The sequence below is a fragment of the Oncorhynchus keta genome, unplaced genomic scaffold (genome assembly GCF_023373465.1).
Source record: "Oncorhynchus keta strain PuntledgeMale-10-30-2019 unplaced genomic scaffold, Oket_V2 Un_contig_2262_pilon_pilon, whole genome shotgun sequence".
Classification (NCBI taxonomy): domain Eukaryota; kingdom Metazoa; phylum Chordata; class Actinopteri; order Salmoniformes; family Salmonidae; genus Oncorhynchus; species Oncorhynchus keta.
In genome coordinates, this window is record NW_026282989.1 from 151,264 (window position 1) to 170,679 (window position 19,416).

The 19,416-nt window shown below is 44.4% G+C and overlaps 1 protein-coding gene across 1 annotated transcript in view; it reads right to left on the reverse strand.

The window, feature by feature from the left end:
• Window positions 1-19,416, reverse strand: part of LOC127921582 (protein eyes shut homolog) — a gene marked incomplete at its 3' end in the record, with an annotated part of 213,306 nt that overhangs the window by 120,253 nt on the left and 73,637 nt on the right. Inside the window, 4 exon segments of the mRNA XM_052505176.1 lie at window positions 5,946-6,050; window positions 9,226-9,493; window positions 17,207-17,346; window positions 18,913-19,016. Of these exon segments, the coding sequence (XP_052361136.1) occupies window positions 5,946-6,050; window positions 9,226-9,493; window positions 17,207-17,346; window positions 18,913-19,016 (617 nt within the window).

Here is a 19,416-nt window from a genome sequence, read left to right on the forward strand (position 1 = left end):
TTACAAAAATGCTTAGCCTTCATATCAATACATACACAAACTATGTCAATAAGTGAGAGGCTGATGAGGTGTTGCTTTATTTGTTTTTTAAAGAAAGACTCTCAGCTTAAATCACTGCCAGGTGAATCCTAACATGTGAAACATGTATGAAGGTGTAGAAGACTAAATGATATTTCCTTATTTCATTTGTGAAAGCATGGATGAAGGTGTAGAAGTATGACATGTTTTAAATTATGGGATTGTGTGTAGATGGATGTAGAAAAATGCAGACTGTAACAACAACATGGATGAAGGTATTTGAAGCTGAAATGGTGTAAAATGGTTTGTGGTGTAGGATGAAGGTGCTTTAAAGTGGCTGGTTTGTAAAGTGATGAAGTGTAGTAGAAGCTTAAGTGGTTTGGTGTATGGATGCAAGGTAGCCTAGAAATTGAGTGTAGTGGCTGTTTGGTTGAGTACTTTCACCTTCTGTGGTTAGCCATGAATGTAGTGGCAGCATAGCCTCAGCCTCCTTGGTTTGGATGGTTAAATGTGGGTGAGTATGCTAGTGGTTAGAGTGTAGTGGCGGCATAGCCTAGTGGTTAGAGTGTAGTGGCACCTACCATTAATTGATCCTTAAGCCACCATTCATTCTTTAAATGATGTGAAAGTGGTTAAGTGTAGTAACGTTGATTTGATACACAAAAATATAAGCATAGCCTGTGGTTTTAAAGTGGAGTGCTGAAGGAGATAGACAGTGGAAGCCAGTGGTTTGTTCCATCTGTGTTAAGTGTAGTGGCAGCAACAGCCTATTTAAGTGTTCAACATGTTGGAAAACGAAACCAGATTAAAAGACCAGCTAGTGGTTATGAGTGTAGTGGCGGCAGTGTGTTTAGTCTGTGGTTAGGTGTAGTGGCGGCAGGGTGCCTAGTGACCCTGTCTGGCAGCAGGGTAGCCTAGTGGGGGTGTAGTTTACTGTTTTACCTGTAGTGGCTCCACTTCAACTTCTCTAAATGACAGGAGTAGAAGTGGGTTAGTGGCGGCATTTTCAACCGAAAGTGGTTAGAGTGATATATGGCGGCAGGGTAGCCTAGTGGTTTTAGTGTCACGCAATAACATTAGGAGATTAGTGATATATGGTTTGTAGTGGCGGCAGGGTAGCCTTGTGGTTAAAGTGGAATTAGTGGTTTTACAGGTGTAGCCTGTGGAAGTGTATACTAACAACATTGTCTGTTGGTGTGTAGTGGCGGTACATCAGTATTGGTCAGTTAAACAAATGTACATCTGGGAAAGCCAGTTTAGATTGTAAGTGGCATTTAAACAGAAAGTGACCATTCTATTGGTATATTCACTCCATTGTAAGGATGCAAGGGTGGTTAGAGTGTATCAGAGCGGCAGGATTTCTATACCAGTGGTTAAACACACCAACTATTTCCAACATTCATGGCGTCATCAGTGATCCTATAAGTGGTCAGGTCAATAGTATAGAATAAATGATATTCAATCAAATGGTTTCATTGTAGTGGCGGCAGGGTAGTGGCCTAGTGGTTAGAGTGTTTGGCGGCAGGTTTCAGCCTAGTGGTTAAAGTGTAGTGGCGGCAGGGTAGCCTAGTGGTTGGTTTAGTGGCCTAGTGGTTAGAGTGTCAAGTGGGCACAATAGCCTAGTGGTTAAGTGTAAAACAGGTTTTTGCAAATGTATAAAAATAAAACTGAAGTGGTTAGAGTGTAGTAAGTATACAGACCCTTCAGCCTAGTACATGGTTGAGTGAAGTGGCAGCGATTACAGCCTGATTCTTCTTGGGGATGATGGGGCCTACCAAGTGGTTAGAGTGTAGTCCCGAAGCCACTGCATAGAGTGTAGTGGTTGAGTGTAGTGGCGGCAGGGTTGTCCTAGTGGTGGAAGTGTAGTGGCTGAGGTCCTGAGGGTGCAGCAGGTGGTTAGAGTGTAGTGGCGGCAGGGTCCCATTTAGTGTAGTTCGGCTTCGATGCCTAGTGGTTCCCAGTCCCAGGGTAGCCGCTGTTAGAAACATAGCCAGTGGTTAGAGTGTAGTGGCGGCACCACCATGCTTCACCATAGAATGTAGTGCCAGGTTTCCTCCTGACATGACACAGGGTAGCCTAGTGGTTAGAGTGTAGTGGTTTTATCGGCAGGGTAGCCTGAGAGTGGTTAGGTGCATTTTGGCAAACTCGAAACAGGCTAGTCGTGGTTACTGAGGAGTGTTAGTCTGTCCACTTCTACCAGGGCAGCCTGATTGGTAGAGTGTAGTGGCAGAGGGAGCCTGGTGGAAGTGTTCTTCCATCTCCCAGAGGAACTCTGGAGCTCTGTCAGAGTGACCATTGGGTTCTTAGTCACATCCCCTGACCAAGGCCCTTTTCCCCTGTTTTCAGTGTAGTGGCCAGGCCAGCCTAGGAAGAGTGGTTCCAAACGTATTCCATTTAGAATGATGGCAGCCAATGTGTCTTTAGGGACCTTCAATGCTGCAGAAATGTTTTGGTACCCTTCCACAGATCTGTGCCTCAACATGATCCTGTGGTCAGAGTGTAGTGGCAGACAGGGTAGCCTCAGTGGCTGTAGCTTAGTTCTCATAGCAAAGGGTCTGAATACTCGGCAGGGTAAATAAGCCTGTTTTTATTTTTGAATCCAGTGGTTAGAGTGTAGTGGCGGCAGGGTAGCCTAGTGGTTAGAGTGTAGTGGCAGCAGGCTAGCCAGTGGTTAGAAAGTAGTCAGCAGGGTGGCCCTTGACTTTTGGCACATTGTGGTTACATTACAGCCTGGAAAGTGGCAGCAGGGTAGCCTAAATGTAGGTTTTGTAAGTGTAGTGGCGGCAGGGTAGCCTACCCCAGAAGTGGTGATGTTTTTTGGCATTTTTGTTATTGTATTATGATAGCCCAGTTTGAGTGTAGTGCGAAAGCAGCAGCCTAGTGGTTAGAAACATGACATCATACAGAACATTAATAGACAAGAGCTCAGTGGTTAGAGTGTAGTGGCAAAGCAGGGTAGCCTAGTGGTTATAGTGTAGTAGCATACACAAACTATAAAGGTCAATAAGTCAGTTAGATGTGTGGCATGAGGTGTTGCTTGTTTTTTGAAAGAAAGAGCCTAGTGGTTAAAGTCGCCAGGTGATCCTAACATGTGATCCTAACATGTAGTGACTCAGGGTGTGTGGAAGAGTGGCAGCAGGGTAGATAGCCTAGTGGTTGAAAAAGTGTAGTGGCAAAAAAGAAGTGGTTAGAGTGTGTGGCAGCCTAGTGGTTAGAAAGCATAGCCTAGTTTAAAACATGTAGTACCATTATGGGATATTGTGGTGTAGATGGATGAGAAAAATGCAGACTGTAACAACAACATGTGAAAGTGGTGGCAGCAGGTAGCCTAGTGGTTAGAGTGTAGTGGCGGCAGTGTAGCCTAGTGGTTAGAGTGTAGTGGCGGCAGGGCAGCCTAGTGGTTAGAGTGTAGCAGGGTAGCCTAGTGGTTAGAGTGTAGTGGCGGCAGTGTAGCCTAGTGGTTAGTGGCAGCCAGGGTAGCAGGGTAGCCTAGTGGTTAGAGTGTAGTGGCGGCAGGGTAGCCTAGTGGTTAGAGTGTAGTGGCGGCAGGGTAGCCTAGTGGTTAGAGTGTAGTGGCAGCAGGGTAGCCTAGTGGTTAGAGTGTAGTGGCGGCAGGGTAGCCTAGTGGTTAGAGTGTAGTGGCGGCAGGGTAGCCTAGTGGTTAGAGTGTAGTGGCGGCAGGGTAGCCTAGTGGTTAGGTGTAGTGGCAGCAGGGTAGCCTAGTGGTTAGAGTGTAGTGGCAGCAGGGTAGCCTAGTGGTTAGAGTGTAGTGGCGGCAGGGTAGAGTGGTTAGAGTGTAGTGGCGGCAGTGTAGCCAGGGTAGTGGCGGCAGGGTAGCCTAGTGGTTGGTTGGCGGCAGGGAGTGGTTAGAGTGTAGTGGCGGCTTGTAGGGTAGCCTAGTGGTTAGTGTAGTGGCAGCAGGGTAGCCTAGTGGTTAGAGTGTAGTGGCGGCAGGTAGCCTAGTGGTTAGAGTGTAGTGGCAGGGCAGCCTAGTGGTTAGAGGTAGTAGCAGGGTAGCCTAGTGGTTAGAGTGTAGTGGCAGGGTAGCCTAGTGGTTAGGGTAGTGGCAGCAGGGTAGCCTAGTGGTTAGAGTGTAGTGGCGGCAGGGTAGCCTAGTGGTTAGAGTGTAGTGGCAGGGTAGCCTAGTGGTTAGAGGTAGTGGCGGCAGGGTAGCCTAGTGGTTAGAGTGGTGGCAGCAGGGTAGCCTAGAGTGTAGTGGCGGCAGGGTAGCCTAGTGGTTAGAGTGTAGTGGCGGCAGGGTAGCCTAGTGGTTAGAGTGTAGTGTAGTAGTGGTTAGAGTGTAGTGGCAGCAGGGTAGCCTAGTGGTTAGAGTGTAGTGGCGGCAGGGTAGCCTAGTGGTTAGAGGTAGTGGCAGCAGGGTAGCCTAGTGGTTAGAGTGTAGTGCAGGGTAGCCTAGTGGTTAGAGTGTAGTGGCGGCAGGGTAGCCTAGTGGTTAGAGTGTAGTGGCAGCAGTAGCCTAGTGGTTAGAGTGTAGTGGCGGCAGGGTAGCCTAGTGGTTAGAGTGTAGTGGCAGCAGGGTAGCCTAGTGGTTAGAGTGTAGTGGCGGCAGGGTAGCCTAGTGGTTAGAGTGTAGTGGCAGCAGGGTAGCCTAGTGGTTAGAGTGTAGTGGCAGCAGGGTAGCCTAGTGGTTAGAGTGTAGTGGCAGCAGGGTAGCCTAGTGGTTAGAGTGTAGTGGCAGCAGGGTAGCCTAGTGGTTAGAGTGTAGTGGCAGCAGGGTAGCCTAGTGGTTAGAGTGTAGTGGCAGCAGGGTAGCCTAGTGGTTAGAGTGTAGTGGCAGCAGGGTAGCCTAGTGGTTAGAGTGTAGTGGCAGCGTAGCCTAGTGGTTAGAGCGTAGTGGCAGCAGCTGTAGCCTAGTGGTTAGAGTGTAGTGGCAGCAGCGTAGCCTAGTGGTTAGAGTGTAGTGCAGCGTAGCCTAGTGGTTAGAGTGTAGTGGCAGCAGGGTAGCCTAGTGGTTGAGTGTAGTGGCAGCAGCGTAGCCTAGTGGTTAGAGCGTAGTGGCAGCAGGGTAGCCTAGTGGTTAGAGTGTAGTGGCGGCAGGGTAGGTTAGTGGTTAGAGCGTTGGACTAGTGACCAAAAGGTTGCAAGTTCAAACCCCGAACTGACAAGGTACACATCTGTCGTTCTGCCCCTGCACAGGCAGTTAACCCACTGTTCCTAGGTGATCCTAGGCCGTCATTGAAAATAAGAATTTGTTCTGAACTGACTTGCCTAGTAAAATAAAGGTAAAATAAAAATAAAAAATAAGGGTATGAATACTTTCTGAAGGCACCATACAGTATAAGGCATGATTTCTATGGTGCTATGCTAGTCAGTAGAGTACTCACCAAAAGGACAGTGATTTCTATGCTGCTATGCTAGTCAGTAGAGTACTCACCAAAAGGACAGTGATTTCTATGCTGCTATGCTAGTCAGTAGAGTACTCACCAAAAGGACAGTGATTTCTATGCTGCTATGCTAGTCAGTAGAGTACTCACCAAAAGGACAGTGATTTCTATGCTGCTATGCTAGTCAGTAGAGTACTCACCAAAAGGACAGTGATTTCTATGCTGCTATGCTAGTCAGTAGAGTACTCACCGAAAGGACAGTGATTTCTATGCTGCTATGCTAGTCAGTAGAGTACTCACCAAAAGGACAGTGATTGCTATGCTAGTCAGTAGAGTACTCACCAAAAGGACAGTGATTTCTATGCTGCTATGCTAGTCAGTAGAGTACTCACCAAAAGGACAGTGATTTCTATGCTAGTCAGTAGAGTACTCACCAAAAGGACAGTGATTTCTATGCTGCTATGCTAGTCAGTAGAGTACTCACCAAAAGGAGTGATTTCTATGCTGCTATGCTAGTCAGTAGAGTACTCACCAAAAGGACAGTGATTTCTATGCTGCTATGCTAGTCAGTAGAGTACTCACCAAAAGGACAGTGGCAGATGTATCCATTCAGCAGATCCATACAGGAACCTCCATTCAAACAAGGCCTTGACCAGCAGTCATTAACTTTCTCTGAGCACCATCTCCCTGGAAACACAACAGATGACATTCTGTACATATACCTTGTGGTATACATTCTGTGGATGCTCTGTGTTCATTTCAGTTGGCTTGGTGTACCTTCTATTGTCTGTTCACTCTACAGTGTACTGTACTTGATATGATCATGTTCTGGGCAAATGGTTATACCAGCACCAGTATAATGTGAAGTCTGTACGACAAAGTGACTTTCTATATTATAAAAATACTTCCCAAGTAAAGTAAGGAACATCAGTAATGCTTATTGACACCTTCACAATCATATGTTGTAACATATGATCACATTATGTAACGCATGTACAACAGCAGAATAAGTACTAAACTCAGCAACAACAACAAAAACGTCTCACTGTCAACTGCGCTTACTTTCAGCAAACTTAACATGTGTGGGGTAACATATATGTATGAACATAACAAGATTCAACAACTGAGACATAAACTGAACAAGTTCCACAGACATGTGACTAACATAAATTGAATAATGTGTCCCTGAACAAAGGGGGAGGGGGGTTCAAATCAAAAGTAACAGTCAGTAACTGGTGTGGCCACCAGCTGCATTAAGTACTGCAGTGCATCTCCTCGTCAAAGGCACCAGATTTGCCCGTTCTTGCTGTGAGATGTTACCCCATTCTTCCACCAAGGCACCTGCAAGTTCCCAGACACTTCTGGAGGGAATGGCCCTAGTCCTCACCCTTTGATCCAGCAGGTCCCAGGGACCTGGGATTGAAAACCTGGGATTGAGATCCAGGATCTTCGCTGGCCATGGCAGAACACGGACATTCCTGACTTGCAGGAAATCACGCACAGAATGAGCAGTATGGCTCGTGGCATTGTCATGCTGGAGGGTCATGTCAGGATGAGCCTGCAGGAAGGGTACCATGGGGAGGAGGATGTCTTCCCTGTAACGCACAGTGTTGAGAATGCCTGCAATGACAACATGCTCAGTTCGATGATGCTATGGGACCAAATCGATCCCGCTCCGGAGTACAAGGCCTCGGTGTAACGCTCATTCCTTCGACAATAAACGTGAATCCGACCATCACCCCTGGTGAGACACAACTGTGACTCCTCAGTGAAGAGCACTTTTTGCCAGTCCTGTCTGGTCCAGCGACGGTGGGTTTGTGCCCATAGGCCGGTGATGTATGGTGAGGTCCTGTCTTACAACAGGGCTACAAGCCCTCAGTCCAGCCTCTCTCAGCCTATTGTGGACAGTCTGAGCACTGATGGAGGGACTGTACGTTCCTGGTGTAACTCGGGCAGTTGTTGCCATCCTGTACCTGTCCCGCAGGTGTGATGTTCGGATGTATTGATCCTGTGCAGGTGTTGTTACACATGGTCTGCCACTGCGAGGACGATCAGCTGCCCGTCCTGTCTCCCTGTAGAGCTGTCTTAGGCGTCTCACAGCACACACATTGCAATTTATTGCCCTGGCCACATCTGCAGTCCTCATGCCTCCTTGCAGCATGCCTAAGGCACATTCACGCAGAGGAGCAGGGACCCTGGGCATCTTTCTTTGGTGTTTTTTCCAGAGTCAGTAGAAAGGCCTCTTCAGTGTCCTAAGTTTTCATAACCGTGACCTTAATTGCCCACCGTCTGTAAGATGTTAGTGTCTTAACGACCATTCCACAGGTGCATGTTCATTAATTGTTTAGGCTTCATTGAACAAGCATAGGAAACCGTGTTTAAACCCTTTACAATGAAGATCTGTGAAGTTATTTGGATTTTTACGAATTGTCTTTGAAAGACAGGGTCCTGAAAAAGGGACGTTTCTTTTTTGCTGAGTTTATATAACACTTACACTACACCACACACACACACACACACACACACACACACACACACACACACACACACACACACACACACACACACACACACACACACACACACACACACACACACACACACACACACACAACTTGATAGAATTGTGGCCCCAATTTAGCTTGTCTTCAGGGACCTTTATGGCATTGTGTACACTCCCATGGGGGTACTAGGGAACACAGAGCTCTGCCAAGTGCTGTATTGTAAATCAATGGTTGTACGGCACGAACAACTAATGTCCTCAGCCAGCAGACTGCTCAGGCTGACCATTCATTATAAACAGAAAACAGAGCATTCTGCTCCATTTCAAGGGTGCCAATATATACTGAACAAAAATATAAATGCAACATGCAACAATTTCAATGATTTTACTGAGTTACAGTTCATATAAGGAATTAATTTGGTCCTAATGTATGGATTTCACATGACTGCGCAGGGGTGCAGCCATGGGTTGGCCTGGGTGGGTATAGGCCCACCCACCGGGGAGTCATGTTAAGAAGCCGGATGGTTAAGAAGCCGGATGTGGAGGCCCTGTGGTGGCATGGTTACAAGTGGTCTGCGGTTGTGAGGCCGGTTTTACGTACTGCCAAATTCTCTAAAACAACGTTGGAGGTGGCTTATGATAGAGAAATTAACATTCAATTCTCTGGCAGCAAATCTGGTGGACAATTGCACTCTCCCTCAAAACTTGAGACATCTGTGGCATTGTGTTGTGTTAAAAAACTGCCTATTTAGAGTGACCTTTAATTGTCCCCAGCACAAGGTGCACCTGTGTAATGATAATGCTGTTTAATCAGCTTCTTTATATGCCACACCTGTCAGGTGGATTATCTTGGCAAAGGAGAAATGCTCACTAACAGGAATGTAAACAAATTTGTGCACCACATTTTAGAGAAATTCCTTTTTTGTGGGTATCGACAATTTCTGGGATCTTGTATATTTTTTGTTCAGTGAAGTCATCTGTACAAATAGGATATTTTCAAGGGGGATGCTTCTATGCCACGTTCTCTTTTTGGTTATCAGGTTGTGATTTTCAAGGTAAGGGAACACAATGTGTTCATTTGTCATTTGGTTGAGGTATTCATTTGACGATTTCAAAGCTACCACGATAAAGGATGACAGATATTAACAACAATGAACTAATAAAACCCCTGCCACACACTCTTCATTCGTTAAATCAAATCTAAATCACATGTTATTGGTCACATGCACATGTTGTAGTGAAATGCTTGTGTTCCTAGCTCAAACAATAGCTAGCAATAGTTAGTCAGTTAGTTGGTGCCTTGACCTGAAATCAATTGTTTTATGTTATCACAAGTGTGGCAACATACTTTAGGCCTACCTTCAAACCCTGGGGGGCAGTGGCATTGATAGCCTCCGATGACATCCTCACAGGTGGCACCATTGACACACGGGGAACTCTTACACTCATCCGTCTCCTGCTCACAGTAGCTCCCCTGGAACCCGAGCTCACAGCGACAAGTATAGTTGTATTGTTGGTCTAGACATACGCCGTGCTCAGAGCAGTGGTGTCCAATGCAGTTATCAACGTCCATCTCACAGTAGCTACCGCTGTATCCTCTGGGACAAAGGCAGCTGGTGACAAACAACTCCCATTATAAGACGATATCAACAGACACAGTTCATAGATACTTTCTGACAAGTCTTAAGATGCATTAAGACTGCCTCGTAATGCATTATAGCTGTCTGTCTTAAGTGAAGTGTTACCAAAACATTTAAGATCATTTCTAAATGGATCTTAATTAGTTTTTTAGTTTTTATTTCACCAGGTAGGCCAGTTGAGAACATTCTAGCATCCTAGAGGGAATTACAAACCAGCAATTGTTAATGGAGTTTCCAATACTTTTTTCTATTCTGTATAACCCCATTGTTGAGGTAACCATCAGAGCAGCGGTTGGCCTAAACATACCGTGTATTTTTATTGATAGAGGACAGAGAGAAAGACAGGGAAGATGGGAGAGAGGTTTAGTGCCAGAATGAATGGCCTGTGACAGACTTGAACCCACACCGACACAGTATGTGTGTTCTCTGAGGGTAGCAGCCTTAATCAGTAGACTTCAGGCTCCACATAGACAATACATAAAAACCAGTCACAGTAAAAAAAAAAATCTCACCCATCTTCAGAAAGGATTCAAAAATAATCATTGAATCTGACAAAAAAAAATCTCACCCATCTACACACAATACCACATAATGACAACGTGAAAACATGTATTTATCTCACCCATCTGCAAAACATAATGACAACGTGAAAACATGTATTTATCTCACCCATCTGCACACAAAACATAATTTTTTTTTGTTGATTTTGGCAAATTTGTTGAAATTACACACAGAAATGTCTATATATATATAAGGTGTCAGATTTCACATCCTGCATCTCAGATGACAGCGGAGTGGCATGTGAAGCGGGACAACCAGAGCTTTCACAGAGTGCAAAGCCATAATTTACTTTCAATATATTTGCTAAAAATAAAATTAAAATATGTTTTCACTTTGTCATTATGGGGTATTGTGTAGATGGGTAAAAAAATGTAATCCATTTTGAATTCAGGCTGTAACACAACAAAATGTGGAATGTTGTTGATGTTGCACAATCACACAGCGCTCTGTACACAGAATGTCGGTCGGAACCGGTCCAGGACAGGTCAAAGGGACTTAACGGTCAAAGGGTTTTACTAATAAACACATACAACAGCAAACGCTTTAGGCTTAATGTTTTACTAATAAACACATACAACAGCAAACACTTAGCCTTAGAAGGCTTAACGATTTATTAATAAACACATACAACAGCAAACACTTAGCCTTAGAAGGCTTAATGTTCTACTAATGTTAACACATACAACAGTTTCCTGCAAACACTTAGCCTTAGTATGCCATCTGAACATTATAACAAAATCAATGGGCCATGACTTTTGGGAATTTCAGAAACCCTGTCTAGTTTTTATTTCTGTTAGTTGTCAAAGATGATCTTGTTTAAAAAAAAAAATAGATATTGCTCCATTTTCTTTTCTACATACTTTATATCTGGTTTGAGTCTTTAAAACACTGAAAATGTTTCACCACCCCATTTCACAATTGTTTTTATATAATTTATTTGGAATAAATGAATATCGGGAAACACTGAATAGTGTATTTGAGACCTTGCCTTAGGCAAGTAGCTTAATCTCATCTACACAAGTGGCTGTTTTTGCTGAACAAGGGGGCGACGTCCTGCCCATCCAGGTGCACAGACACAGGTTAACAGTTTTTCCAGACTTAGTTTCCTGGCACATGGCTTAGAGAGAAGAGAACATTGTCACACACACATCCAGGTTAATGCCGTTGTTACTGAACATGGCTGTATAGACAAAACATCACACATAACCATTCAGATTCTCCAGACAAGTGGGCACTATGACTTTTATTTCTGATTAGTCTGCCCATCCAGGTGTCAAGGTGTAACTGTTTCGTTTTACAAACGTCCTTAATGGCTGTAAAGAGATGAACATTGTGATCTACACAACAAGTGTATTCAAAAAATAGATATTGCAAAGCAAATGACATTTTCTTTTCCATACATACTTTATATCTGGTTCCATGAGTCTTTAAAGTTGACACTGAAAATGTTTCACCACCCCAATTCACACATTGTTTTTATATAGCCATTATTCTATTCACTAAATCCCTCTCTATTCCATAGCCACACTGTATGTATTTGCCTACCTATTCCATAGGCACTCACCTTAGCCATAGCCAATCTCGTTCCTTCATCTATTCCACAAGTGTTCCTTCTTTTAGGCACCAGTTCCTTCTCTCTATTCCATAGCCACATCTTTGCTCCTGATGTTTTCCATAGCCAGTTCGTCCTGCCCTAGTCCAGGTGCTATTCCATAGCCACACTCGTTCCTTCTCTCTATTCCATAGCCACATCTCGTTCCTTCTCTCTATTCCAGACATCTCGTTCCTTCTCTCTATTCCAACGCCACTCTCGTTCCTTCTCTCTACATGGCTGCTCCTTCTCTCTAGAGAGAGAAGAGAACATTGTCACACACATCAAGCCACGTATTTCCATTTACTCCAAAATGACGTCCCATAGCCACATCTCGCACCATTCTCTATTCCATAGCCAGTGCTTATTCACTAGCCACATCTGTTCCTTCTCTCTATCCATAGCCATCTCGTTCCTTCTCTCAAATAACATCTCAGGCCTTTTGCAAAGCCATGACATCTTGTTTCTCTCTATTCCATAGCCACGTCTCGTTCCTTCTCTCTATTCCATAGCCACATCTCGTTCCTTCTCTCTATTCCATAGCCACGTTCCTTCTCTCGTTCCTTCTGGTTCTCTATTCCATAGCCACATCTCGTTCCTTCTCTCTATTCCATAGCCACGTCTGTTCCTTCTCTCTATTCCATAGCCACATCTCGTTCTTCTCTCTATTCCATAGCCACATCTCGTTCATCTCTCTATTCCCATAGCCACATCGTTTCCTCTCTATTCCAGCCACATCTCGTTCCTTCTCTCTATTCCATAGCCACATCTCGTTCCTCTCTCTATTCCATAGCCACGTCTCGTTCCTTCTCTCTATTCCATATCTCGTTCCTTCTCTCTATTCCATAGCCACATCTCGTTCCTTCTCTCTATTCCATAGCCACATCTCGTTCCTTCTCTCTATTCCATAGCCACATCTCGTTCCTTCTCTCTATTCCATAGCCACATCTCGTTCCTTCTCTCTATTCCATAGCCACATCTCGTTCCTTCTCTCTATTCCATAGCCACATCTCGTTCCTTCTCTCTATTCCATAGCCACATCTCGTTCCTTCTCTCTATTCCATAGCCACATCTCGTTCCTTCTCTCTATTCCATAGCCACATCTCGTTCCTTCTCTCTATTCCATAGCCACATCTCGTTCCTTCTCTCTATTCCATAGCCACATCTCGTTCCTTCTCTCTATTCCATAGCCACATCTCGTTCCTTCTCTCTATTCCATAGCCATGTCTCGTTCCTTCTCTCTATTCCATAGCCACATCTCGTTCCTTCTCTCTATTCCATAGCCACGTCTCGTTCCTTCTCTCTATTCCATAGCCACATCTCATTCCTTCTCTCTATTCCATAGCCATGTCTCGTTCCTTCTCTCTATTCCATAGCCACATCTCGTTCCTTCTCTCTATTCCATAGCCACATCTCGTTCCTTCTCTCTATTCCATAGCCACGTTCCTTTCTCTCTATTCCATTATCTCGTTCCTTCTCTCTATTCCATAGCCACATCTCGTTCCTTCTCTCTAGTCCATAGCCACATCTCGTTCCTTCTCTCTATTCCATAGCCACGTCTCGTTCCTTCTCTCTATTCCATAGCCACGTCTCGTTCCTTCTCTCTATTCCATAGCCACGTCTCGTTCCTTCTCTCTATTCCATAGCCACGTCTCGTTCCTTCTCTCTATTCCATAGCCACGTCTCGTTCCTTCTCTCTATTCCATGGTATATGGCATTTTAATTCTCATCAAAGACAGGATATTGTTATGAAGCGTAATGTATTGTAATATAATGCATTTCTATATCTCATCGTGATCCACTGGGATGAATACAGTGATTAGGCATAACGCAGACAGTGATTTTCCATCAATACGTAGATAGTGTTTGAGTTTGACAATTTACAGCATAAAACAGATTGTGATTGCTTCGATTAAATTATCTGCAGGGACAACACTGCGTGTGTGTGTGTATGTGTGTGTGCACGAGTGTGAGTTCCATGTTCATTTGTCTAACGAGACCAAAATGACCTGATTAATGGCAACATTCCAAAGCATTTTACGAGGCGACCATCATCGAGGTGTGACTAATTTGTCAATATGCTTCGCAATGGTCATCGACATGTGTAAAAAGGCTTAAAAAACAGGACAATGAAGATACTACAAACTTTATGATTTAAAAAACAAATCAATCAGATAGTGACTGAATTATAGAACATAAAACATTGTACTGGGATGGACGAATAATTAATGGAGTTCAGTCATCTTGGTGGGAATTTAGGTATTCAATTTATTGTAAAATGTCACTTTTTTCATATAATGCACTTATATATACACATTTCCTCAGTATATCAGGTATCTTTGAAATACTTTGTGAGAAAATAAATGTGCCTCATTTGAATATATACATTGAGGGTATTTGCATACATTAACATAAATGGGTAGAACTGGGCTGAAACCACCCAAAACTTGCTCCGTCTCTAGGCCTACCTGCACCTTCTAGACGGCCTCATTAATTATTCACTATTGTTGTTGTCACATTCTCTTGCATAATTAAACAATGCCAGCAGCATACCACCCTGCATACCACTGCTGGCTTGCTTCTGAAGCTAAGCAGGGTTCGTCCTGGTCAGTCCCTGGATGGGGAGACCAGATGCTGTTGGAGGGCCAGTAGAGGCACTCTTTCCTCTGGTCTAGAAAATATCCCAATGCCCCAGGGCAGTGATTGGGGACACTGCCCTGTGTAGGGTGCCATCTTTTGGATGGGATGTTAAACGGGTGTCCTGACTCTCTGAGGTCATTAAAGATCCCATAAGTATGTCAAGGAAGGTACCCATGGGATTTAAAATCAAAACGCTTGGCTACACCGATCTAAACATACTTCACATTGTTTGTGAGATCAGATATAATATCATCCCAGTGTTCCTTCTCGGAAGTTACTTTCATTTCAGCGCATCTAATTAGTAAGCATTCCAATTGTATTAAATTCTTACTATTTTTAATTCCACAAAACATCAAAACACACCAATTTAAAGTTCTCTTTCTTGTGATGTAACTGTCAAGACGGTGCGTTAAATCCCAGACGAAGAGTTTGCATTTTTATAGATCCAACGGAAAGCCAGTGTATTCCATTGAACATATTTCAGCCATTACCTGAGAGTTTGACAGGTCGTTACGTTAACGAGAATAAACTAATTGCACAAGCAAGAGTGGGAAAGAATCACCAGAGTAAAATAAAAGCAATCGATTCCACAAGATTTAGGTGCCAAGTGGTTTTTGCATTCCTCAAACAGGAAATATATGGCTGGAAAGGAGAGACCCTCAGGTGGGCGTGGCGTACGCGTTGCTAAATGTTGAGCATTTGCAGCCTGGGATGTAGTGCCAGATATTTCATACTTCTAAATCGTTGAGCATATGCTTTAGTCTGTATGTAGTGTCAGATGGACAGGGTTTGCTTTAGTCTGTATGTAGTGCCAGATGGACAGGGTTTGCTTTAGTCTGTATGTAGTGCCAGATGGACAGGGTTTGCTTTAGTCTGTATGTAGTGCCAGATGGACAGGGTTTGCTTTAGTCTGTCTGTAGTGCCAGATGGGCAGGGATTTGCTTTAGTCTGTATGTAGTGTCAGATGGGCGGGGTTTGCTTTAGTCTGTATGTAGTGCCAGATGGGCGGGGTTTGCTTTAGTCTGTATGTAGTGCCAGATGGGCGGGGTTTGCTTTAGTCTGTTTGTAGTGCCAGATGGGCGGGGTTTGCTTTAGTCTGTATGTAGTGCCAGATGGGCGGGGTTTGCTTTAGTCTGTATGTAGTGCCAGATGGGCGGGGTTTGCTTTAGTCTGTATGTAGTGCCAGATGGACAGGGTTTGCTTTAGTCTGTATGTAGTGCCAGATGGGCAGGGTTTGCTTTAGTCTGTATGTAGTGTCAGATGGGCGGGGTTTGCTTTAGTCTGTATGTAGTGCCAGATGGGGCGGGGTTTGCTTTAGTCTGTATGTAGTGCCAGATGGGCGGGGTTTGCTTTAGTCTGTCTGTAGTGCCAGATGGGTGGGGTTTGCTTTAGTCTGTATGTAGTGCCAGATGGACAGGGTTTGCTTTAGTCTGTATGTAGTGCCAGATGGGCGGGGTTTGCTTTAGTCTGTATGTAGTGTCAGATGGGCGGGGTTTGCTTTAGTCTGTATGTAGTGCCAGATGGGCGGGGTTTGCTTTAGTCTGTATGTAGTGCCAGATGGACAGGGTTTGCTTTAGTCTGTATGTAGTGCCAGATGGGCAGGGTTTGCTTTAGTCTGTATGTAGTGCCAGATGGGCGGGTTTGCTTTAGTCTGTATGTAGTGTCAGATGGGCGGGGTTTGCTTTAGTCTGTATGTAGTGCCAGATGGGCGGGGTTTGCTTTAGTCTGTATGTAGTGCCAGATGGACAGGGATTTGCTTTAGTCTGTCTGTAGTGCCAGATGGGCAGGGATTTGCTTTAGTCTGTATGTAGTGCCAGATGGGCAGGGGTTTGCTTTAGTCTGTATGTAGTGTCAGATGGGCGGGGTTTGCTTTAGTCTGTATGTAGTGCCAGATGGGCGGGGTTTGCTTTATGTCTGTAGTTGGTGTAGTGCCAGATGGGCGGGGTTTGCTTTAGTCTGTATGTAGTGCCAGATGGGCAGGGGTTTGCTTTAGTCTGTCTGTAGTGCCAGATGGGCGGGGTTTGCTTTAGTCTGTCTGTAGTGCCAGATGGGCGGGGTTTGCTTTAGTCTGTCTGTAGTGCCAGATGGGCGGGGTTTGCTTTAGTCTGTATGTAGTGCCAGATGGGCGGGGGTTTGCTTTAGTCTGTATGTAGTGCCAGATGGGCGGGGTTTGCTTTAGTCTGTATGTAGTGCCAGATGGGCGGGGTTTGCTTTAGTCTGTATGTAGTGCCAGATGGGCGGGGTTTGCTTTAGTCTGTCTGTAGTGCCAGATGGGCGGGGTTTGCTTTAGTCTGTCTGTAGTGCCAGATGGGCAGGGGTTTGCTTTAGTCTGTATGTAGTGCCAGATGGGCGGGGGTTTGCTTTAGTCTGTCTGTAGTGCCAGATGGGCGGGGTTTGCTTTAGTCTGTATGTAGTGCCAGATGGGCAGGGGTTTGCTTTAGTCTGTATGTAGTGCCAGATGGGCGGGGTTTGCTTTAGTCTGTATGTAGTGCCAGATGGGCGGGGTTTGCTTTAGTCTGTCTGTAGTGCCAGATGGGCGGGGTTTGCTTTAGTCTGTCTGTAGTGCCAGATGGGCGGGGTTTGCTTTAGTCTGTCTGTAGTGCCAGATGGGCAGGGGTTTGCTTTAGTCTGTCTGTAGTGCCAGATGGGCGGGGTTAACAAGCTCAGTCAAGCCCAGATCCAGTATTTTAAATGATTTCAAATGGTATTTGGACCCAGAATTGTACTGTGCGCCAATTTGTTTGCTGGGGTTTGTTTGTTCAGTTGGGGGCAAATCCTACATTTAATTTAAGACAAATGTTCAAGTTGTCATGCATTGATGTCAATGGGAGATTAAGTGAACATTTAATTTAAATGGAAGTTAGGATTAACTCCACGTTCTGCACAAAAAAAGTGTTGTTTTACCCACTTGTATGTTCGGTGGGCACAGCAGGCAACATGTGTACTTCAGTCCATCAGGCAGATCCAGACAATGTGTGTTTCTAGGGCATGTGGTGTTGGGTAGGGTACAGGCATCTACATCCACCTCACACTTCTGGCCCAGAAATCCTGCGAGGAAGCAGCGAAACAGACTCATTATCATCAACATTGAGATTAGCCACTGAGTAAAACTCAGCTGACTGGTAAAATGAGAAGGGAACAGACCTTGCCATTTTCCCCAAACAAGAAGTACAATAGGATGAAATGTTTGTGAGGAGAAACAAAGATTTTCTGACTGATAACATGAACTGAAACTTCTAGGGTTGGTTTCCCAGACACAGATTAAGATCCTGGACTTAAAGCATATTCAATGGATCATTTCCATGTGTTTCGTTGTCTAGGACCAGGCTTAAAGGTGCAATATTGCAGAAATCGCTCTGCCATTTCCTGGTTGCAAAAATCCAAATAGTTCACCGAATTTCATTGTACCATCTAAACGCTGTGAAATATATTTTCGATAACCAAAAATATAGTATTTTGTGCTGTTTGAAAATGGTGCACAAAACCAAAGAAAAAGCCGCAGGCATAGAAATAACACAAATGGAACAGATCTACCACTTATTAGACTTGCTTTCAATGAGAATGACTGATCTATAACTCTTATTTCTATGTGAATTTGGTCAGGTCACCCAAAAAGACACATATTGCAGCTTTAATCCGGGTCCTGGAAACTGGCTTGTGATGTAACAAACCAGGTAGTCTAAAGCCTTTTCACTGATCTTGTCCTGCCGGAGATCCTGATCTAAGGACAACTCGTTCAGAATAACCTGCCCCATCTCTGGTCTTAAAAATGAACACCAGATCTGCGTCCCAAAAGGCATCCTATTCCCTTATAGCACTACTTTTGACCAGAGCTCTATATAGGTAACAGGATGCCATTTGGGAGCGCTTTCCTATGCTATGTATGGATGGATGGTGGTGAAGTGGACACATGGGTCGTGTTCAATTCCATTTAAATTCTGTCAATTCAGGATGTAATCAGAAATTACAAACGATCTCCTTTGATTTCTTAATGAGAAAGAAATGGAATTTGGTTTTGAATTTCCGTTTCCGTCCTGAATTGACTGAATTGAAAATGGAAGTGACCCCGACTGTGGTGGGCGGTGTGATGGGGACAATGCTCTGATTGAAAGTGCAGCATCATCTGGCGACCCAGCATAAACTCTGCCCTGCATGCCAGTCACACACACACACACAGACACAGACACACACACACCCTCTCGTCTCTAGGGTGGTACACATCTCCATCAGACTGCATCAGTGATGTAAATTCAGCCTCAGCCGGTCGAGACGAATAAACAATTACTGCAGAATCATATTAATACAGGAGTCGAATGCCCCATGAAAGGAGAGAGTATTCCATATCACAATATTGACATAATTCTCCTGCAGTAATGAGCTTTGGCAATGAGCCGAGTGATTTGCTCAGCTGTCAGTCAAAGGACACTGTCCAAAAGGCACCCTGTTCCCTTTATAGTGCACTACTTTTGACCAGGACCCATAGAACTGGTCAAAGGAAGTACTATATAGGAAATAAGGTTGCATTTGGGATGCATCCAATGGCTTGTTTGGGGCTGGGATGGATGGGGCCTATCTTAGTGAAACTGAATGTGAGGGCACAACATACATACATACCTGGTGGACACCTGCATTTGTAGAAGCCAACAGAGTCCAAGCATGTCCCATTGTGCAGACAGGGGTTGGAGAAACACTGGTTCATTTCTGTCTCACAGTGGGGTCTGAAAGACTAAGAGGAAGGTGTAGTAGTGACTGATTATACTGTGTTTAATTAGTTTATGTAGGCATTTAATTAACCCCAAATGTAAATGGACTCAATGATTCAACATTGGGATTGTAAATTCCCCCTTACAATTCCGAGGAACATTCCAAAGTCCTGTAGTTTTATAAACAGTGTAGCAGTTCATTCTTTTCATTTCTCTTTAAGAATTACAAATCCTGGAAAAACAGCAGGAAAAACTATTTTCAAAAGCTATTATGCAACTCAACATTAAAATGCATAAGAATCTTAAACTGTGAAACACAAAAAGCCAGTGTCTCACAGTGGTCTCTCTTGTTCAAGTCTAGTTTAAATCTAGATGGGATTCTCACAGTGCTCTCTCTTGTTCAAGTCTAGTTTAA